The 24,776-nt window shown below is 35.3% G+C and overlaps 1 protein-coding gene across 1 annotated transcript; it reads left to right on the plus strand.

Moving 5' to 3' along the window:
* Nucleotides 1–2,854: 2,854 nt before the first annotated feature.
* LOC149235747 (uncharacterized) lies at nt 2,855–6,940 on the plus strand. The gene is made up of 2 exons (XM_089368645.1): nt 2,855–3,349; nt 5,057–6,940. Exons 1-2 carry the CDS (start codon nt 2,855–2,857, stop codon nt 6,707–6,709), a joined length of 2,148 nt encoding a protein of 715 aa, XP_089224771.1. The 3' UTR covers nt 6,710–6,940.
* The last annotated feature ends 17,836 nt before the right edge of the window (nt 6,941–24,776 follow it).

Consider the following 24,776-nt stretch of genomic DNA (forward strand, 5'->3'; position numbering starts at 1 on the left):
CGTTGAGGATCACCTAGGAATAAAGTTTCTTGGTATAACCGGTCAAGGTATAACCCCCACATTCATGCGCAGAGAATCAACATCATGACAGATGCAACGCTCAGGACAGAGGCAGGAGTTACAACTATTTTTAGAACCTGGGACCTGTGCTCTGATACCATGTCAGGCCAGGGTAACTCCAGAATGGGCAGAAGAAATTGATTTTTTATTTCATTAGACAGCTATTGTTTATATACATAAAATGGATGGATCAGTTCATCTTCTTAATGACTTTTCACGTTCCAGGTTACCCAACCGTTGAAGATTAGGTGTGAACAAAAATTAAAAATTTATGAATAGTTGCACAAATTTCTAAATAAAAACAAATTAGTAGTAAAGTTTTAAATAATGATCATACATCTTTAAATAACAAAATGATATAACAATTTTCAGAACATGGTATAACAATTCTCATGCATCTTGACATGAGAACATGGTATCATAATTATTATGCATTTTGAGATGAACATTTAATATAAAGGTAAAATTTGTATTAAAAGTTACAATTTCATTTAATTAATGGGAACTTTGGTTATAGATTTTTGTTTCTAAGATTTTAGGATACTTAAAAATTATTGAAATAATCAAAATTAAAAATAAATAGAGAAAGTAAAACTTCACTTCATTGGAAAAAAAAAATCTATTTATTAACTTAATTTTACATAAAAATATTATATTGTTGAATGTATCTTACTTGCTTTGAGATTAAGAATTAAATGGAAAAGTATATCTATCCATAATATTTTATTTGGAAAAAGGTTAAATAGCATAAATTTTAAACTAAAATATATTTTCTATCTTTTTCAAGAATAAGAAATTTATGACTCATTACATATTTTTCCAATAAAAATGCCCTAATAATAAATTTTTTTAAATAACTATCTTAAATTTTCTTATAATAATATGATAAAATAATTCTTGTGAATCTCAAGATGAGAATATGGTATGCAATTCGAAATGCGAACATGGTATCATAATTCTCATGCATCTGATATTATAATTCTTGTATATCTCAAAATGAGAACATGGCATCATAATTCTTATGGTGTAATCTTGAAAAAAACTGTGAATACATGTTGTGATAGTGAAAGGTGTAAGTCTCTCCATAATATTGTATTAAATTTGATATAAAATATTATTTTTTATTTTTTATTTTATTATATTAAAATTTAAAAAATAATTATACTTTGTTTAAGATAAAAATAATATTATAATAATAATACAGTTTAAAAAATTTATTATTTTATATTTAGGGTTAAATAGAGGGTACACATTTTTATAATATTTTATTTTGAAAAAAGTTATGTGATAAAATAATAAACTTTAGCTTGAAATATTACTTTTTATTTTTGTTTTTTATAATAATTTAAAAATTATAACTACTTACATATCTTTCAAGATGAAAACAAAACAATAATAATGAAATTTTAAATAATTATACATGCCAAGATAAAATAAAAATATAATTATGTTGACTTTTTTTCAAAAAACTATAAATATTTTGTTTGAAAAAATGTTATTTGAAATCATGGAAACAAGGCAATCTAAGTTTAAATCCCCCTATAGTACGGTAGGACAAGGAGTAAAGTCCTAGATGTTTACTAGTTTCTCAAAAAATAAAAATAAATTAAAAACATATTATGAAAATATAATTTTGTTAGATGATACTTTCAAACAATACTTTTTGAGATAAATATTCAAAATTAATGTTCAGAAAATCTTAATAGTCAAAATGAAAACACACTAATAATAAAATTTAAAATAATTATCACATATTTCAAAAATTATTAACCATTTCAAAAATAAGAACGTGTTGTAAAAAAATATAATTATATTAGATAATACTTTTTAGATTTATAATTTTATGAATAATCACCCTGTAAATTTCAATTTGAAAATGAAAAATAATTATAATTATAATTAATACACAGTTACAATGTAATATTTTATTTTATTTTATTAAAACAATGAGAAATCATATATATATATATATATAATTATAATTATAATTATATAATTTTAAAAGTATATATTTTTATTTTAAAAAAATTATATAAAATTTTAAGTTTGAAAATAAATAAAATTAGCATCTATTTATTAAAATAATGATAAAATCTTAGGCTGGTATTCATTCCATACTTTTTATTACTTATAATGGTATTTATTCAATACTTTTTATTACTTATATTGAAGTGAATTGCAAGGCATCCTTAAAAAAAGAGGATTTGAAAAAAAAATTAAACAAGGAGGATTGTCATACAGGGATTTTCTCTATTTTCGAGGTGGCAATTTTGCTTGGACAGCCATTTCTAGTTTGAATTTGATATTTTTTCAAAAAAATTAATTTCGAACAGTTTTAATTGTTTTTTTAATAATGAAAATCAGTATTATTAAAAATCCAAAATTTTCTAACAAATGTAAAGTAAATTTTTATTATCAAAATTTGGCCCAAAAAATTCTACTATTTTCATAAATAACCTATATTGAATATAAACATTGAGGTATAGATTCTAAAAGGGATTAATAAATTAAAAAGTTCAATATTTTATTTGGTTTTATTTTTATGTTTTAAAATAAAAAAATGTCCAACTTTATTATTTTTCACTATTCAACTTATCTGGGTCTCCTTAGAGTAACCCCTTTGAAGTCTCGTAAAATATGCAAAATTTCTGGAATTAAAGATTCTGTAAATTACCATCAAAATGGAAGTATAACTTCTCTCAAAATTCCAATCAAATTTGCATTCTGTATACAGTATTTTAACCTTTTAACACTGTAAATCCGTTTGAATACGATCTGCATTGGACCCTCCACTATGGAAATCGTCGGCGCGGTACAGCCTAAACACATTTTACGTGAAAATCCTTCTGAAATTCAGTCAGAAAACAATGTGGTTGCCAAACCGCTTTCGCCTTCTCATGAGGAAACCAAACCTGAAAAACCTGAGAATGAAGCTCCTACTGTTTATCCTGATGAAAGACCCTCAAAATCTGAAGCTCAGACCAAACCTGAAAAAGCTGAGAATGAAGCTCCTACTGTTCATCCTGATGAAAGGCCCTCAAAATCTGAAGCTCAGACCAAACCTGAAAAAGCTGAGAATGAAGCTCCTACTGTTCATCCTGATGAAAGGCCCTCAAAATCTGAAGCTCAGACCACTGGAGAGCAAGTTAACAGTTGGCCTCGTACCACTACTGCATTTAAACTACGGAAGCCTTTCATGTCAATTGAATCGCCACAATGGCTGCCCAAAGGATGGATCACTGAACTCCGAATTAGAAAGGGAGGCTACAGTGCAGGCAATGCAGATAAGGTACTGATACCCCCTTGTTTTCCTACATGTTTAGCATTGGATTGAACCCTCTGTTTGTGTTTTCTTTGAACTGTAGAAGGCCAACCATCTTGCCTTAATTTATTTTCATTTTAATGGCTGTTTTGCTAAGCTGTTTGGAGTTTTAGAGACAGGGATCTATTATGTGCAGTAAATATATTTGTAGCTATGTTTAAACCAATCAAAGAATGGAGGTTGTTGCAGTTCAGAACAAAGACGCTCAAAATCACAGTGTGGTATCTACAGAATATGCATCCTATTTACAAGCTATAGCTATATTTGATTCAGAATATTTATTTTTTCAACTTCTCTGTATGTTGCTTTTAAATCTGAAGTGCGCAAGTACACGAAATTACTCGAGATTTTCATTCAATAGCATGTCTTCAATGTGACCTCGGCAAAATTCAACCACTGTTTAGCTGGTGAAATTGCTTGTTGTTTAGCCCATTGAAGTACACAAAACTGATGTTGATCATTTCATTTTGTGGGTTTTCCCGCTATTCTTTTGTTTAGATTTGGGTTCCAGCCAACTTTGTGAAAGAGTTTGCTCATAGTTACCAAATTTTGGCCAAATTGCTAAAGAAAATTTAGTAATTAAATTTGGGCTCTAGCTACTCCTTATACCACCGTTACTAAATTTAGTTAAATTAGTAAAAAAAATTAAAAAATTATCAATTTATTAGATTCAATCAAATTGGTAAAAAAAAATAGAAAATTTGTCAATTTGTTAGATTAAGCAGAATTATGGGCAAATTTTGATGAGAGTTCTGAAAATAAATGAGGCGGGTTGGAATGTTGGTGGATTTGGTTTCTCGGTGTACTCACAAGGTCATTTTGTGCTCTGTTTCATCCGCAAATAGTTATTAGGTAAGCTGTTTTTCATACTTTCCATATTCTCTGCTGTGATGAGATAAATGCTGATATTAAGATAAATGCTATACTCCCTTTTCTAGCTTATGCTCCTGGTTTGAAAGCCAATGGCCAACTCTTGGATCTGCCTCACCTTACTCCCTTCTCCTGCTTATCCTCCTGGTTTGAAATCAATGACCAACTTTTGGATCTGGTTACCCTTGTTCTTTACTTAGAGAAGGTTCCTAACCTGGTGAGTAATGAATGAAAAATAGTTAAAATAGAAGGGGCGAATTTGAGAGGCCAGGGTTACTGATTTGTCTGCCAATCAAATAGGTAGATTCGAAATAGTCATAACACAGATCAAGGGAGAACTTTAGCTAGCCCATGGTAAAGGTCCTCATTTCTTTTCTCTGTTCTGCTAAGGAAAAGAGTGATTTCCTTATCAAATCTACGAAATTTTCTTCTTTACTGTTTCATTTTCCTTACTCTCAGTTTTGGTTCTTCCTCACCCTCATTCTTTTAGGCAAAAATTCTTCCAGGAAAGAAATTTTCTTATATCAATGGAAATATCTGATAAACTACAAAAAAATTGATGGAAGGTATTTATTGCGTATGATAGCTCCCAGATTAAACCATTATCAAATCTGTAAAAAAAAATTGATCAAGATTAGCAAGTCAATGTTAAGTTGAAAATAATTTGCTAATCAAAGTGTGTGGGCCATTCAGAATTCCACCACGTTTAAACCATGAAAGTTAAGGGAAAGTATTTGCTTCGAATTATTATTTTATTTTCATTTCTTCCCCGTAAATCTGAGAGTGACAATTGTTTATTTGCAGCTTTACTACGAACCAGGTACAGGACGCCAATTTAGGTCGAAGAACGAAGTACTCAGTTTTCTGGATACCGGAACGCTGCCGAAACGAAGATCTAAAACGACATCGGAAGGAAAAGATGGAGATGAAACTAAAGATTTGTCTGGAACACCATCTGAATTTGATTCCAGTGCTTCAAATATTGATGGAACTTCTCTGGAAGCGGGAAAACGTCATAAAGGGAGGCCTAAAATGAACCCTGAAAGAGAAATCGGAGACGAAACTAAAGATCTGTCTGGAAAAACATCTGAATTTTATTCCAGTGCTTCAAATGTTGGTGGAATTTCTCTGGACGCGAGAAAGCGTTCTAAAGGAAGGCCTAAAATGAACCCTAGAAGAGAAGCCGGAGGTGAAACTAAATATTTGTCTGGAAAAGCATCTAGATTTTATACCAGTATTTCAAATATTGGTGGATTCTTTCTAGAGACAGAAAAGCTGAATGAGCGAACGGCTAAAATGAACTCTGATGGACAATTTCGAAATGAAACAGAAGGTTTGTCGAGGACAACATTTGAGATCAATTCAGGTGCAATAAATAATGGTGGTATTTCACCATATGGTGCTACTTCTCCCTCTTTGGTATCATCTCCTTCCCATACTATGCTATCCCCCATATCTGGTAGTTCTGACTTGCTTCTTCACAATAACTATTCTGCTTTGCCTTCCAACCCTTTCCCCATTGCTCCAATTGTTCCTCAGTTTATACCAACTGCTACACCTATGTCAAGCTTTCCTAACTCAGTTGAAACTGATTTCAGGATGTATGCTACTCGTCCCATTTTGGCATCATCGCCATCCTCTAGTATGCTATCCTCCATAACTGGTAGCTCTGACTTGCTTGTTCACAACAACCATACTGCTTTGCCTTCCAACCCTTTCCGCACAGTTCCAATTGTACCTCAATCTGCTCCACTTATATCAAACTTTCGTGACTCGGTTGCATCACAGAGTACATTTGCTTCCATGATATCAGATACCATGACAAGGCACGTAGCTGGTAATTCTGACTTGCTTGTTCACAGCAACCATACAGCTTTTCCTTCCAACCCTTTCCCCACGGTTCCAATTGTTCCTCAGTCTGGTACACTTATATCAAGCTTCCATGACCCGGTTGCATCACAGAGTACATTTGCTTCCATGATGTCAGATACTTATGATTTGCTTTTTCGCAATAAACATACTGCCCGTTTGCCTTCCTACCCTCGTCCTATGTTTGGGTTTACCCCTCAGTTGGAATCTGTTCGGTTTACCACTCTGTTAGAAGCTGTTAGCAATGCAAATATACCAACTGCTCTACCTAGTTCACGCCTTCATTCCTCCACTATATTACAGAGTGCAAATAACCCAGATACCATTTCGACTGGTTTTGATGATCTAGGAAGGATGCCCACAAAATTTCAATCGCTTTTGGATGGCACAGAAGGATCTAAGGTCCATATATTCGCTGAGGAGAAGCCTACTGAATCAAGCAAGAAGAAAATGAAGCCTTTTATATTCACTGAGGAGAAGCCTACTGGATCAAGCAATAAGAAAAGGAAGCCTTCTATATTCACTGTGGAGAAGCCTACTGGATCAAGCAAGAAGGAAAGGAAGCCTTCTTTGGATCTCAATCTGTAAAACAGATGGAAAGGGAACATTTTCTTCATTTTCCATCGTCTCATTCCTTTTCTGTTTCCTCGGCATTTGAGTATAAATTTGCAGTCAACATTTCAAAGTAATAATGGTGATCCTGTGCTAAATTATAATTTTCCCTCTATTGCTCAATGACAAAAATTGCAAGAATTACCTTGGAATTGGATGATATGGCCCAGAATCCTTAAGTGCCCGGCAGTATCTGGGAGATTCAACTATTTTGCACAATCAGTTACTATGTCAGTGACAGTTCTTTAACTTAACATTTAATCATTACTGCATGTATAAATCTAAGGCACAATCTGCATGATTCTGCATTGCTTACATTTATTTGTTTTCCACTGCAAATTCTTTCTGATCAAATATAGATAGTCTATTTTTGTGTGATCCAGTATGAGGCAAAGTTTTGATTCATAATGAAAATTTCATTTATAAAGCTGTGACAAGTGTGTAAAATATTCAAATAAAGTGAAATGGAGATGAAAAAATCTCTACTTAAAGTATAAGAAAATATCTTTTTCTTATCAATTCTGCCTTGATATCCATGTTATATGGAATAAAAAAAAATTAAAACACAATTGACGCACAAATTTGAAATTTAAACTACTTTGATGCTACTCACAATACACAGATTTTGGATTTAACTAATATATCTTTTCTTTTGGGCAGCATAAAAATTATTTTATGCCTATTTAAAACATAATATATCTCGTGCCTTGGGCTATGTCAGAACTATTTTTGCATTGAATATTTTATGCAATCTTCTGAGATTTCACTTGATTGTGGAGAATAATTCATTTTCGTTTTACTTAATGGTTTTTATACTTGAAAGTTCAGAGATATTGAAGTCTATTTGTATTTATCTGTTAAATTTTTAGGGATTTTTTAATCTTTTCCATCTAAGTTCAATTTCAGTAAGTGACTTGTTGAGTTTATGACTTTGAGCCTTGTTTTTATAGGATAGTGAATAAATTAATTTACTTAGATAACAAGGTTTGAAGTCATTTCAAGAAATGTTCATTATGAGCTGAAGCTATTTTATTATCTTTTCCATCTAAGTTCAATTTCTCAGTGACTTGTTGAGTTTATGATCTTGAGCTTTGTTGTTATAGGATGGTGAATAAATTAATTTACTTAGATAACAAGGTTTGAAGTCATTACAAGAAATGCTCATTATGAACTCAACATGTAAGATGCAAGAATTGAACCCAAGTGGAAAGGATAACAACATCTAAATCCAATTGACCACAAAGGTTGACAACTTGACCTTGATGTAAGAATGAGTCATTCTAAAAAATGTTCATTATAAGCTCAACATGTCACATGCAAGAATTGAACCCAAGTGGAAAGGATAACAACATCTAAATCCAATTGACCACAAAGGTTGACAACTTGACCTTGATGTAAGAAAGAGTCATTCTCAAAAATAGTGGCCTCTAAGAAAACCTAAAATATTTACATGTTTGTCTTTGAAATTGGGATACCAAATAATGTTTTTCATAAATGATTATAGGCACAAGTGATCAATGATTACAATTAAATTCTCATAAAGCTGTCAAAAAATGATCTCAGAAAAATGACATAAAAGATCACCAAGAATATAATGAAATTAAAAGTGATGAAAAAAATCAGCTAGAACACTTCAAGCAAGGACAAAAAAAGTCATTGTGCATTTTTTGAGTAAGGGATAAAATAAACTCAACTAACCCCACAAACATACACTAAGTTTGTCTTTCCATTATAAAGCATCATTACCCATACACGTGCCAAAAAAAAAGCATAGCAAAAACAATATATATTATTAAGAATTGTCAAAAGCAAACTACAATGACAATCTTCCACAGGAACTCTATAGCCCAATATGGGGGTAGATCTCACATAAACATGTAAACGTAGAAGTAAACGTAAATGCAAACATTTAACATGTAATGCTTAAAGTTTAACATTTTTAATCTAATGTGGGCCCTATTAAGAAATCAATCTAATTATTATTATGTATAAACACAATATAAATTTAAAATATAAAGAAGTTTATGAACACTAAAAAAATAGGTATGGTAAATAAATAAAAATATAAATAAACTCGAGATATTGTAAATAAATAAAACCTCTTTTTATATTTAGTCCATAAACCTCTTTATATTTAAAAAAGACTCAAAAAACACATTTTATTTAGGTGAAGCCTATGGGCAAATACCATATTTATAAAAGAGGTATGGTAAAAAAATAATTCTTTTAAATATTTACTCCATAATTCACTTTATATTTATGAACACTCAAAAATAAGGTTTTATTTAGGTGAAGCCTATGGGCCAAATACAATGGGCCAAATTATTTTTAATAACATGCAAAAAAAGCCTTATTAACCCAAATATTAATATTAATAAAAATAAAGATGGCACATGGTATGAACCAATGGTATTGACCCATGGTATTCACGTGGAATGTATCCTATTTAAAGGGGGAATTAAACCAACAAATATCCTCATATGCAAACTAGCATAGAGCGAAAAAATATTTGATCCTTCTTGGGGCTTGGTAGATCCAAAGTAAAATGGATCTATGGTGGTTATATTAGAAAGAGAACTCAATATTACAACTGTACAATTAATGAAACAAGTTAATATGAAATCCTTAAATACACAAATCTATGTTTAGTATTCAAATGTGCAAAAGGTTGATCCTGCTATGATTAATGTAAATTATCCTTATATTTTAGGAGAAAGTAATCATTATAACTAAACAATATTTTCACCAGCAAATTACATGTTATATCTATTCACAATTTATTTAAATATGTCAAAATACATCTCCACTCCCATGACATCCACTCCCATGACTACAAATCCAACATTGGAAAACAAACACCATTCAAATAAGGAACTTCTTTAAAAGGGAATACATAAAAGATGTATTCACAAATGATAATGCTCCTCACTCTAGAATATAGATATAAAATATCAATAGTAAGTCTATTTTGTATGAATTCAAAATGGGAAACAAAATCTTACATATTGAGGAGCCTCATGACAATTTTACCATGTTTATAAAAAAGAATAAGACAACTAATTTCCAAAACAAAATCCAAGATGATATGCAATGCAACACACATTCACAAAGAATATGTTGTTTGTTAGTATTCCTAACCAACCTACAAAGTTGAAAAACACAAGAAACTCATTTATATTATGCAAGGCATAATTAGAATATGCCAAATAATAGTGATAACATATAATAAAGTTAGCATATAAACATGCACAAAAATTAACGTGCAAAATTAGAGAATTAACAAAAACAAAAACTCAAAACTAAATAAAGAAGCTCCAAATAAAGATTATTTTTAACCTAAACTAATTGATTGAGAGATATTCCATATGAGATGCCAATTTTTGTAATGTCATATCTTAGCTAAGATTTTCCTCAAACCTACTAGGAATCTCTTGCCATAATAAGACCATTATTAGATTCATTTGAAGAAATGATATGGTGCCTCACGTTTGCATTTTTTTGGCAATAAGTTTTACATTTTTCATGAACCTTTTTTTATTAATGTTTATAGAGGCAGTCCCAAAAAAATCACATTAGATAAGAAATAAACATGTGGTTAGTTTCAAAACACCATAAGCATTTGAAGGGTTTGTTTTTGTTTTTGTTTTTTTCTATTTCTAGATAGCTTCACTAACATTTGATAGGATTTCCCCTAGAAGGCATAGGCCAAATTCATATCAATTAGTATGCTTGCAAGGGTGAAAGTATGGACTAAAATTTAGTGTACCTAAGCGGAATAATAGTAGAATAATAACAATGGAGGTCATTCAATGTAGGGTGGACTAGGTCCACTATATTATTAAATAAAGCCTACTATGGCAGTTAGTGTTGAATAAATGTATTGTGACCTCATTAAAAAAGGTCCACTAGGTAGTTAGGAGTTTATCATGGTTAGAGTTTTCTAAAATTATCTTGGTAATTATAAACATGGATGGATAATTCCTTATGGGTTGTGGGAAAATTATTCTAATTGGAGCATTAGCTCATTAGAAGGTTCCCCTGTCAAAGAGACAAGTGAACATAAGTGGACTCCTTCCATAAAAGGAATAAAACTGCAAGATATTGCCCTAGCTTAAGGGTTTGATATTAATAAAAGATAATTTCCATAATATTCTTGGATCTATTGTGTGCAATTTTATTTTTAGAGATATATTTTGGTATTTAACATGCAATATGAAAGCCCTTTCCTCAATCAAAGTGGGTCATTTTTTTACTAGTTTGTGGATTATTATTTTATTTCCAAGGGAAAATTGATGGCCGCAAAATTTAAATAAATTTTTGTAGCTTTTTGGCATGAATTCATGGAAACAAGTCGTAGGTCTAAATTCTATGCAAAAAATACTTGAGTTAAATGTTGTCTCAATCGAAGATCAAGAGGTCAAGATATCACTAATTTCAAATCAACAATTCTAGGGTTTTTTTCATGATAATTGCATAATTGTAAGGCTCGTTACTTTTGATAGGGACCTAAACTTTCCATCAAACTATCACCATTGGAAAAAGGATTTTGACCCATTTGATTTGATATATGATATGATACGCTTCCGATGAGTATTGAGTAAGCTATATCCATTATAAGTTTTTCCCTCTAATCGTCATGGACACAAATGTGCCAAGTTCATACCAAAATAATTCTTATGTGATCAAGGAGTGATATGATATGATCATATATTAAATACTCATGTAGAGTTGATTAACCATTAGTGAATTGAATGAAAACCGAAAACATGGAAAATGAGGAAAACTGTTGGAGTAGAACACTTTACGATAGCTGATAAACCATAAGAAAGATGTAAAACAATAGTGTAAACAATGAAAACATAGATACACTAGACAATGATATTGATTACAGAGTTCATCCTTGATGGACTACGTCTTCGGGTCTGCTTTCAAGATGGGCGACCTTTTTATTAGGAATGAGAAATAAGAAGTGGATTACACATTGAAACGACCAAACTGAATGTGCTCACAAGCACTTCTGGTCATTGTCATCAGATAGCTATCTGAACCAGCTTTCCAATGCCACTTATGGTTTCAAAATCTGACTCCCGATGCTCCCGAAACACTGAAAACAAAATCGCCTCTATCCCTCCAGAACTTGCATACAAAAGCTCAAAGTACTCCTCCTTGTCTTCAAAGGACAATTCACCTTAAAAAGGCTTGTACATGCATAAAAATCAACTCTTTCCATCCTTGGAATGAATCAACTGACTTGAAGGGTTGAATTAGGGTTTGTTTGCCACCTTTAGGCCTAGTCATGGTCTTTTAATTGATTAAAATCAATTAAAACCATAAAAACCCAAACAAAACCCAAAAATACATAGTTTTTGGCCCGAAACCGTTAAATGGCAGCTAACCAGGTGGAGGGCGTTGACTGTTGCATGTGAACGCTGGCAGTCTAACCCTAGGTGCCACCTAGCGGTCTTCTCCCGGTGGTTCGTTGACTGTTGGCATGTGACATCTGTCCAGCAGCTAATCCTCCGACATGGTTACAGTTACAAGACCCTAATGGTTAACCCCAATTTTGTTCACATGTAAACGTGGTCCCAATACGGTTTAGGATAGTGGTTAGGGACTATGGTGAACTCCGATGGTTTAGCAAACTTTGTACGCATGACCTCCGATGCGGTTAGGATAACCGCACAGTTTTAACAATGTATTTGTATGTAAAAGGCTAAGAGCTATAACACATAGGTTTAACACATAGTTTTAGGACTAGGTTTTGGCATTAGGATTTGTATGCGATAGGTTTAGCATAGGTTTTGAATGCATTTGGTGATAGGTTGCAGAAATTTAGGTTAGGTTTAGAGCTTTAGGATTAATACACATATTTAGGATTTATTTTAAAAACCCATGTGTAAAACATTGTCACAATTTGATGTTCGTGACTTTGTCACATGACGACAATAAACCCATGTCAATAATTGACACACGATGATATCGATCCTCTACCACAACGACAACCCACGCACATCGTCAACTCCAACTGTCTTTGCAACAACAACTCAGACGATGAATCTATGTCACTGACGAAATTGATGTCAACACACAAAACCATGCAAAGTCAATCGAAAAAACACATGTCATCGACCAAACCTTGGGGAACTGTCGATGAACTCAAGTCAACAACCCGGTGCTAAATAATCTCGGTGGAACGCCATAAAACCATAGCTACGAACATTATCTGAACAACCTGATCATAACCAACACTGTCGAAATTGAACTGAAGTGGCGATAATAATGAACGACACCCATGAACACTGATGATGACACTTTGAACATCTGTACAATTGGATCGATGGATCCTCCTGGATCATTCCTCTCCACTTGAAAGCTTTTGGACCACAAAAATTCGACTAATTAAATAGTCGATGCGGGTAGTACTCCCTGTCTTTCCATATTGACCTAATGATGTACCAATACATTCGATCAATCATCTGCATGCGATGACCCTGATGATGTTGACCATGATACATTTTGATTCGATGACCTGTTTCTTCCATCCGTAGTATGTACAATTTATGATGATGGGAAAACAACCTGTTATCAACATGGCAATTGAATTCTTTCCACGAAGAATCATGAGTTAGTGATTCAAAACATCTTTGAAAACAGTATTTGTAGAACTTTGTTCAATACATCTGATGGGTATTAACAATCTACTTTCCGGAATAACTAAAATATTCAAAGATTCCTTTGATTTTGATTTCATCTCAATTACTTGAATTGATTTACTTTCATGTTGACTGATTACTAAGTGAATTTGTTGTCCATAACTCATCCAGCTGTGACGAAAAGATTGTTGCAACTTAGTTTGATTCTGAAAGTATCTAAGTAATTGTTGATTTACTTAAATCACTATGTCTATTAATTGATATTTCCATTTATTAACACTTTCAGTTAATGCATTAGTTTTCAAACCTTGGTAAGAAAACTTTAGATCTGCTTTTGAAAATGCTTTGTCATGAAAACTTATAGACTTCCTCTCCACTTGAAGAGAGGCTTCATTACTTTTAAAAGCATGAAATGATGATGCAATACCAAAGAAATGTAACACTTACTTTCCCCAATACTGACCTGCACCCCTGACACTAAAAATAAACCTACAATCTGAAACAAGTCTCTGATTAGACTCACATGTACCATTCCCTGCAATACACTGCTACTGATGATAGATTCTAGATTTCAATTGAATGAATGAATTGAGATTCATTGTCTTTAAGAATATGTTCGTAGGACATTAAATGTATCTCATGTTGCTTATCCTGTTCATGAATAAGACTTCTTGGAAAATAATTAACCACCTTAACCAATTGATCTATAAACTGAATCTCACATCTTGAACAATCAACCTGATGTTGTTCCTTAATAACCATGAGTACATATTTACTTGAATTTATAAACTGTTTAACTTGATTTGAAACAATTAAACCCAATTTTGATCTGACTTTGTGTGCCCTAACAATAAATTAAACCCCTTCTTTCTTTAGGTGATATTTGTGTTCTCTTCTGTAAAAGACTGCATCTCTATCATAAAGATAAGGACTTCCTAAGACAACTCCACAAATGTCTACTGGGACCACAACTAACTCAACTTCATCAATGTACTTAGATGTAATTACAAATTTTAACCGACACTGCTTTGTAACATGTATCTGAGTTGATTTATTAATCCAACCTAATGGGTATGGTCTTGGATGATTTTGTGTTTCCAATCCCAATTGATTAACTATATGTCCAGATATTAAATTTGCTTGCGACCCATTGTCAAACATTGTGTCAATATTTGTATGCTTAGAAGTTATCCTTATGTGGAATAGTTCAACTCTTTTATGCTCATGTGGAGGATTTATGTTTGAATAAGATACATTAGATTTCGAACTTGAACTAGTATCAAAAGTTTTACCTGTCGTAACCATGGCAGTTATTTTTCGTTCATCACTTGAATCTGAATCGAGGTCTTGCTGGACTGCTACTATGGACTTCTTTTCATCCTTCGCCTTAAGGAACTTTTTGGGCTTCAGTTCTAGATGAAGTTTCCAGCACTTTGATTCATTATGACCGATTCTATGGCAATGAGAACAGGTAGGTCTTTCATTCTGAATGATCATTGATTTCTTTCTCTTTGAAATGTTCCCCTTATTGTCTCTAGATTCTCTGTTTTCCATCTCTTTGAATGACTGAGATGACAACTTGAATGGTCTGCCACCTGATTCAATATGTATGGTTTGAACACACACCTCGTCAAAATCATCAGGATTAAACATTAATAAAGTATGTTGCAAATATGAATGTAAACTGCTGATATATTTTAACAAAGTTTCTCGTGTATCCAATGAAATACCAAGCGTCAACGCTTTCTTCCTGAATTCCTGAGTAAACTCCTGAACACTCTACCCTTTACCTTTCCTCATATGCTGACAATCAATAATAGTTTGATGCATGTATCCTAAAGGATAGAATTGTCTCCTGAGAGCTTTCATATTTTCTTTACATCTAACTGTGTTTTGCTTTCCCACCAGATTAAAGTTGGTCCCCCCATTCTAAGTGTAGCTAACTAAATTTTAGTTTTATCTTTAGAAATGTTCTGAATTCGACAATACACTTCTAACTGCTTTATCCAGTTATCTAACTTTTCAGGATTCATTTCACCATCATAAACAGGTAACTCAAATTTAACATCAAGTTTTAAAAGTGATGATTTCTTATGTTTATTATTTGTTTCAGATGTTGCACTGGAAGAAGAAGAAGAAGAAGAAGAAGAGGATGATGGAGATGATAGGGGTGAAGGAAGTTTATCATCCTTCCCTTTACCTTTGTCCATCTTCGAGGCCTTCAAAGAGGATAATGCATCTCGCGCCTTCTTGTCTTTATACAATTCTCCCAACATCTGCTGCATAGTTAAGAATGCCTGCTGAAATTATTCCTCACTCATCTTAGTCTCAGTGTTTTCACCTGCATTTGATCCTGACATGGTTGCTTTCCGAACGACTCGTCGCTTTCCAATTTCTGGATTGATCTGCTCAAGGATTCCTTCTCCTCGTTGCGACTTAGACTTGGTTAACATTCAATGGCAACTCTGCAAATGAAAAACTGATCTGATACCAAATTATATGATTTGATGTGATCATATATTAAATACTGATGTAGAGTTTATTGGCCATTAGTGAATTGAATGAAAACCAAAAACATGGAAAATGAGGAAAACAGCTGGAGCAGAACACTTTACGACAGCTGATAAACCATATGAAAGATGCAAAATAGTACTGTAAACAGCGAAAACACAGATATACCAGACAACGATATTGATTACAGAGTTTTTACCTGATGGACTACGTCTCCGGCTTCGCTTTCAAGATGGGCAACCGTTTTATTAAGAATGAGAAAGAAGAAGTGGATTACAGAGTGAAAATACTAGATTGAATGTGCTGACAAGCACTTCTAGTCACTTTCATCAGATAGCTCTCTAAACCAACTTTCCAATGTTGCTTACGATTTCAAAATCCGACTCCCAATGCTCCTGAAACACGGAAAACAAAATCGCCTCTATCCCTCCAGAACCTACATACAAAAGCTGAAAGTACTCCTCCTTGTCTTCAAAGGACAATTCACCTTAAAAAGGCCTGTACATGTATAAAAACCACCTCTTTCCATATTTGTAATGAATCAACTGACTTGAAGGGTCTAATTAGGGTTTGTTTGCCACCTTTAGGCCTAGTCATGGTCTTTTAATTAATTAAAATCAATTAAAACCATAAAAACCCAAACAAAACCCAAAAATACATAGTTTTTGGCCCAAAACCGTTAGCTGGTAGCTAACTGGTCAGAGGGCGCTAACCGTTGCATGTGAACAATGGCAGTCTAACCACCAGGTGCCACCTAGCGGTCTTCTCCCGATGGTTCCGGTAGCGGTTCGTTGACTATTGGCATGTGACATCTGTCCAGCGGTTAATCCTCTGACACCGTTACAGTTATGAGACCCTAACGGTTAACCCCAATTCTGTTCACATACGTGATCCCGATACAGTTTAGGATAGCGGTTAGGGACTGCAGTGAACTCCGATGGTTTAGCAAACTTTGTACACATGACCTCCGATGCAGTTAGGCTGACCGCGTGGTCAGAGGTCTGTGTATGTTTTGTTTTATAATGTTTTAACAATGTATTTGTATGTAAAAGGCCGAGAGGTATAGCACATAGGTTTAACACATAGTTTTAGGACTAGGTTTTAGCATTAGGATTTGTATGCGATAGGTTTAGCATAGGTTTTGAATGCGTTTGCTGATAGGTTGCAAGAACTTTAGGTTAGGCTTAGATATTTAGCATTAATACACAGATTTAGGATTTATTTTAAAAACCCATGTGTAAAACATTGTCACAATGCGATGTTCGTGACTTCATCACATGAAGACAATAAACCCATGTCGATCATTGACACATGACGATATCGATCCTCTACCACGACAACAACCCACGCACATCATCAACTCCAGCTGTCTTTGCAACGACAACTCAGATGATGAATCTATGCCACTGACGACACTGATGTCGACACACCAAACCATGCAAAGTCGATCGACAAAACACATGTCGTCGACCAAACTCTGGGGAACTGTCAACGAATTCAAGTTGACAACCAAGTGCTAAACCATCTCTGTTGAACGCCATAAAACCATAAATACAAACATTACCTGAACAACCTGATCATAACCAACACTGTCAAAACTGAACTGAAGTGATGACGATGCTGAATGACACCCATGAACACTGATGACGACACTTTGAACATCTGTACAATTGGATCGATGGATCCTCCTAGATCACTACAAGAGAGGATAAGTAAAATTCAAGAGACCTGTATTATTTCGTCAATATACCATGACATCAAGGAAAAATACCATCAAGAAATATATGTCTCATATGATTTCAAAGATGCTTGTATTGATTGGTATATGAACATCAATCTTACAAAAAACTCTCAAAATCAACCTTGTTGGGTTGTGTTATATTCTTTCCATGACTAGCCCATGGAGTTAACCGGGGGGTTAGAGGGGGGCTGGAGCCCCCCCTTCGTTGCGTCAATTGCGTAGCGGGGGGGTTTAAGGGGGGTGGGTATCCCCCCTCTCGAGGTCCGAGGCAGCGCCCTGGGGAAATTTTTTTTTGGACCCTATATTAGGTTGGGTAGACCTACCTATGGTTTTTTTCATGGTTTATACACATGTTTTGGACGCAATGGTTTTCCGTCCATGGAATTGGATGCTTCGACATGTATAAATATGTATTGTAGCATTGAAAGGAACATAATGAAAAATCAATCTGGTAGTCCCAGTTTTGGGATCTAGGGGAAAATATCTATATATATGTGTTTTATGTGTTATTCTATCGCATTATTTATTTTCTGTTTTGAGAATTCGTATGCAAGTAATTTCTGTATAGGGTTAAAACCTACAAACCTAATCCACCTTTCTCCATACAAATCTAAGGATTTTTAAATATTTAATACGAAATACCATGGAATTCGAATGGAAGAACCTACTACAAGGATGGTCAGGGTCTTAAATGCACAAGGAGAAGTCAAAATGTGAACCCCCTTAAAGGGGTCCTTTGTATAGTCCACCTAATCCTCTAGCATCACACTCCACTCTCAGGATCACATTTTTCACAATCTCAGGACCACTACTTACACTTAATATCAAAATGCTATAATTTCAATATTAAAAATTATTTTATTACTATATTATGAAGACATCAAGATAAAAATATAATGTGGTTGTCACTTTCTCTTATCAAACACTGTGAATATATTAAGTCAGTTTATGATGAAACCAAAAAAGGTCCATTGGAAGGCAAGTAAGAGATTCCTTTTTTATCTGAGTGGGACCATTTCTTACAACCTTATCTATGAAAGAGACATGGATGTTTGTCTTCATGGGTTAACTTATGCAGATTGGGTCAGAGATGAGAATTATAAGAAGTCCACTACAAGGTATTACTTCTCCTTGGATTATGGAATGGTTTCTTTTAGTAAGAAACTAGCATGTGTTGATTTATCTTCTACAGAGGCTGAGAATGTTGCTACTTCTACTGGGAGCTATGAAGCAACTCCTGAAATTGCTTCTTGAGCTTGGAGTGATGGAGAACATTCCTATATTTCCCTTTTTTGATCATTTGTCCTACGTAAAGTTGAGCAACAATTTATTGTTTCATGAGAATTTTTGTCACACACCCCAAGGTGAATACAGTTGAAGAAATAAAAAGATGAATAGCTATATTATAAATCTTACACGTTACTGCTATGTTAATTCATAGACAATACAAAAGTGCTTGTAATATAATGTTTCACGAAGTTCCGCACAACTGGAAAACATTATAAGTTAAATGTTCACATTTAAAATACTTACTGCCTTAAAGTAATCATACGACCTTACCATAAGTCTGACATACCATAAGGATGTTGTCAGGATAAATATTTTAAAGCATTCAATGTAGAAATTACATTACATAACTCCGCGACCCTATTTGTCTCAATCATGGTTATTAAAAATGTTTTGAATCCTCCAAACGCAAGACTTGACCGTCCACTTGGTAGCTTCTCCATGTAATCTATCTGTCGACCGAAGAACCTTTGGAATTGGGCCCATCAGACGGTGTAAGTTGATCAGGGTGGTTAGAGAGGAACTAACCCAACCCTTCCCCACTGACGAGTCTCATTTTCTTGCTCAGTTGTTCCAGTCTCAACTCTCTGCTCTGATGGGGGTTTGCTGGTTCAACAGGGATTCAAACAGTGTTAACCGCTCAAATATCTTGTCCCTTCTCTAGACATTCTATCTTCTCCATGGCGGTGGTCCAACTCCTCAAATAAATAAATTCTTTCCCTTAGGGTTTTACCTGTAGTACACGTTTACATATTTCCTGCAATTTCTTTAGTAACTTGCTCACTGGGATTTTAATTGACATGATTCCCTTGTAGGAGCTCAGCTATGTTTTTCCTCGACTGATTCTAGGTTTCCCTAACATTTCTCAGTCTCTGTATAGGTATCAAATTTCACATGGTTGGAGGTATTCTCTCTTTTCACTTATGCTGAAGGTATTATTTGAACATAACCCACCCTGATCATTTTATAACACAGGATTGATTGTTCCAGTAGGGTTCCCCCTGTTCAAACTACCAGGTCAGGGTTATGTAGAAAATCTATGATAGGTTAACCCGATAATGCAATATAAATCAAAGCAGAGTACTATAACCTACTTCTACTATCAATTTGTAGAAGCTTAAATATCGAGCTAAACAATATAACCAAAAGAAGAAGAATCAATGACACAATACACATGAAAATACTTTGGGGAAAGTCTCAGATAAAAACCCCACACTATTGTATTATCATACCTAGTGGAAATACATAGGAATTATACAAAGCCTTAGCTCTCACAGCTAGCTAGCTCTCAGTATAATCCTCATAGATGCTCACAGGCAATCTTGGCTTCTCTCCAGCCTTCCTCTTTGCCCCCCAAGCTCCTATTTCCTTACGTTGTTCCTTGTGGATGATTAGCCTATTACCAATTGGAAAAACAAGTCTTCAAAACTGCACAATCCTCAATGATGAATCTGTTAAAAATAGCAACAAGAAATGATAAAAATAGAATCCAGTATATTCCAATTTTAATTTGTCCTTGAATTAAAATTCGAATTTAGTCTCACCAGCTGCTTAAAAAATAATTAATAAATTCATCTTGGATTAATTAGTTGGAGAAATTCAAGCTAGAAGTCTTTGTGAAGTCACGCAATAGTTATCCCTTAAATTAAGGAGATTATCCCTTAATTAAGGACATAAGTATGATTTATAATGGAGTTGTAATTAGTTAGCTCAGTTAACTGAGTTATGTCCAATTAAATTAGTTCCAAACAGTTTGAGGAACTAATTGTGAGTTCATTCAGTTAATGAATGCATGCATCAAACTAGTGTACTCCAGATAACTGAAGATTCTCTCATAAATAACTCATGCATGTCTATTTAGAGAAAGACCTAGTTGAGATTAAACACAGGGACAGGTTACTATGAGTTGCATGAGTTTTCCTATAAAGAAAAATCATCCATGTAGAAGGAATAAGGTTCCTTGAGGATTATGTAGTTTTACAGCGTGTAAGAGCAGTGTTACACTTGGTGAGGTGAGAATCATCCAATAGGAATAATGCAAGGAAATAGGAGGCTTGGAGGGCAGAGGAGAAGGTTTGTGAGAAGCCTTGTTTGCCTGTGAGCATCCAAGAGGATTGTACTGAGAGCTGGCTAGCTGTGAGAGCTAAAGCTTTGTGTAATTATGAGATATTTCCATTGTTGAGATTGCAACAAGATGATGGAGCTTAGTGAAAAGAGTCGCCTTCACTAAGTGGGCCCGCAGGCAAATTATGGCGCAAGTTCTATTTTTTATCCCAGCAGGGATGACCACAGTATGAGTGATCACAGTGTGGGTGACCACAGTGTGGGTGATCACAGTATGAGTGATCAAAGTCTATTTTTAGACTGGCTGTCAAAAATAGAAAAGTCAAATATTATTGTCTCATAATAACATTTGGACTATAAACTTGATCTTATTCTCTTGGAGCACTTCAGGATGAGCTACGGATGTGGTACATGCAGATCCCAGAGGGAAATACGTGGTTACCTATGGGATGACTAATATTTGCATGCAGGACTTCAGTTAGAACTCAAGTGAGTTGAGTTTAGTGGACTGGAGGTGCAGTTGATGGAGTTGTGTTCAGTTTAGCTTCGGTAAACTGGTTGTATTTAGTCTAACTGGCAAATAGACTAGAGATGAGTCGGGTGAATTAGTTATTAATTAATTCACAAGTTATTAACTCATAATACAACTATAGAATACATCAGTTAACTCAGTTTCATGTCAGTGCATGTTCAGTTCAGCAGGGACAGGTGTTAGAGGATCAGATTGCTATCAGTTGTGACTATAGTTGTGCATGATGATTTTCACAATCAGAGGGATTGAGTATGCCAATGAATTGGCCAATATCAAGAATTGTAGCTTGTGCTCACGTCCAACAGAGTGTGAGTGATTCTTTGCAGGTGAAATACGAGTTTGGTAAACCATTCTCATCAGTTCTTGAGCAGGTATTGAGCTGGAGAGGCAGGCAAGCAGTGGAATAGATTTGGAGATCAGATCTGAGTTGTATTGTGTGTAACAGGTGGAGCTGGTACTAGATTTCTTGTGATAAGCATTGTACTTTGTAATGTTACATGTTCTCAATCATTAATATACAGATAGTGTGGGGTTTTTAGCAAGATGCTTTCCCCGGGTTACATACTGTGTTAATGTGTGAATGCTCTTGATGTTTTATTGTTATTGATGCTGCTATATTGATGATCAACGTAGAGGAGCTTATGTATTATGTATGTATTCTGCAATAGTACATGATCAGGATAATCTATGTTGAATATGTGTTAAATTATTCAAAATTTCTACATGGTAGCAGAGCAAGCTAGATAATTGTAGAAAAAGTTTCTACATGTTATCGGAGCTGTTGATCATCAGATCTACTATTCAGGAAGTGTTTACATTCTACTTCTTCAGGCAGAGTCTGTAATCGGGCCAAGTAGCCTCTCGATTCATCCTTCCTTTGGAAGGTGAGATATTCGGTGAATGCCCATACAGTCAATCTCTGTACGAGAAATATTGTGTTCTCACGAATTTTAGATCGGAAGCGGTTGAGTTGGGAGCTGGTGGAAATCGAATTTGCAGCAGTGTTGTTGAAATGTCTTTCAACGGATTGCAAATGTTATTCCAAAGCAAGAGCGACCTGACACTCAGGGATAAACTCAGAAACAATAAAGGTGAGAATGGATCTTCATCAAAGGTATCTGATGAAGAGAATTGCGCTTTGGCTGCCAAAGAAAAGAAGGGGAAGAACAAGAAAGCTTCTCATTCCGGTGCGAAAGGCAAGAAGTAGGACATGTCCAAGGTGAAGTGTTTTCACTGTCACCAGCAAAGACACTATGCCACTAATTGTCTGCAGAAGAAGAAGAACAAGCAGGCTGCTGGATCTTCAGCAGGAGAGGCTCTAGCCTCACATTTTAAGCTTGATTTTTCATTGATCGCATGCTTGGTTTCAAGTGTGATGGGATCGGTGTGGTTCTTGGACAGTGGTGTGTCTTTTCACATGACGGGAGATAGAGATTGGTTCTCTGATCTGGAGGACGAAGATCTTGGAGTGCACATCGAGATGGTCGATGATGGTAGATACAGTGCGACCGGTATCGGTACCATTTCCTTTAAGAGGGAGTCTGGTAAACTCTTCGTTTTGAAGGAAGTCATGCATGTTCCAGGATTGAAGAAGAATCTCATCTCAGTGGTGATATTAGAAGACAAGGGGTATGATGTTGTTTTCAGCGAGGGAAAGACTTTCCTGCGCAGCAAGACAACTGGTGAGACCCGGAAGATAGGGGTTCGAGTGAGGAACCTTTATCAGTTGCATGTAGATGGATGCGCAACAATGGCAGGCAAGGCAGAAGGATTGGTGAGCCAGGATGATGGCGAGTTGTGGCACAGGAGATTGGGTCACCTTCACCATGGAGCCTTGAAGATACTGCAGCAGATCACTACAGGGCTTCCTAAAGGCACATTTGCGCAGTCAGATCAGTGCAAGGGGTGTACTTTGGGGAAGTTTGTGAAAGCCACCTTTCACGAGAAGGATAGTTGCGCCACAACGATCCTTGAGAGAATTCACACAGACATGTGTGGACCTTTCTCAGTTGCTTCGACAGCAAAACACAGGTATTATGTGATTTTTGTTGATGATTTCTCTCGTAAGTGCTGGATCTTCTTCATGCAGAAGAAGAGCGAGACATATTCAAAGTTCTGTGAATTCAAAGCACTGGTCGAGAAGGAGCCGGGGAAGAAGGTGAAGGCTCTTAGGAGCGATAATGGTGGTGAATACATCTCGGACGAGTTCAAGGATTTCTGCAAGGCAGAAGGGATTCGAAGAGAGCTCATAGCTCCCCATAACCCACAGCAGAACGAGGTAGCTGAGCGGAAGAACAGAATGATTGTGGGTGCTACACGGGCAATGTTGCATGATCAGGGCCTACCCCTTCACTTGTGGTGGAAGCATGCAATACAGCAGTTTATGTGCAAAACCGTTGTCCTCATAGGATACTTGGCATGAGTACTCCCGAGGAGGCTTATTCTGGTAAGAAGCCTGATCTTTCTCATGTGAGGATTTTTGGTGCTAACGTTTACATGCATGTGACGAAGGATGCCAGGAAGAAGTTGGAGTTGACCACAGAGGTTGGGATATTTTTGGGGTACACTGATACGCCCCACAACTATCGTGTGTATGTTCCAGACAGTGGTAAAACTGTTGTGCGACGGGATATAAAATTTTAGGAGGAGAAAGCCATGAAGTGTTCTCTTGAGAGGGAGCTACACTTGCATGCAAATGAGGAGCTATTAGTTCCTAAGGATGAGCTTCAGGATGTGGATCAGCCACAGGACGAGGTTCATGGAGTGGAAGAGACCACTCATGCAGTGCCAACCATCAGAGGGCGAAAGCGCTTGACAGAAGCTGAGCGACTGGCTCAAGATGCAGAGAAAGTTGTAGGACCACTTACAACCCAACGCAGGTAGAGACAGTCACCTGATCGGTACACTAGATACATGGCTCTTATGAGCAAGTGTGTTGTGACTGAGCCATCCTCTTTCGAGGAAGCTGTGGAGGATCCCGCATGGGTAGATGCCATGGTGGAAGAGTATGATTCTATTGTCAGAAACAGTGCATGGGAGATTGTTCCTAGACCGGAAGGGAAATCAGTGGTGGGTTCGAGATGGATCTACAAAGTTAAGCAGGCAGCTGACGGGAGTGTGGAGAAGTACAAGGCAAGATTTGTTGCCCGAGGCTTTTCACAGATAGAGGGGATCGATTATGAGGAGACCTTTGCACCTGTCGCAAGGTATTCTTCCATACGGACGATTCTTGCTCTCTCAGCGCAGATGGGATGG

The sequence above is a fragment of the Pinus tabuliformis genome, chromosome 8 (genome assembly GCF_031772625.1).
Source record: "Pinus tabuliformis cultivar Carrire ecotype Pingquan chromosome 8, CPIR1, whole genome shotgun sequence".
NCBI lineage: Eukaryota > Viridiplantae > Streptophyta > Pinopsida > Pinales > Pinaceae > Pinus > Pinus tabuliformis.

What these genes read in the sequence shown, in the direction of transcription:
- LOC149235747 (XM_089368645.1), top strand. Translation starts at nt 2,855, where the DNA reads ATGGAAATCGTCGGCGCGGTACAGCCTAAACACATTTTACGTGAAAAT. An exon ending in GTGCAGGCAATGCAGATAAG is followed by an intron (nt 3,350 to 5,056) that starts GTACTGATACCC and finishes GTTTATTTGCAG; the next exon opens with CTTTACTACGAACCAGGTAC.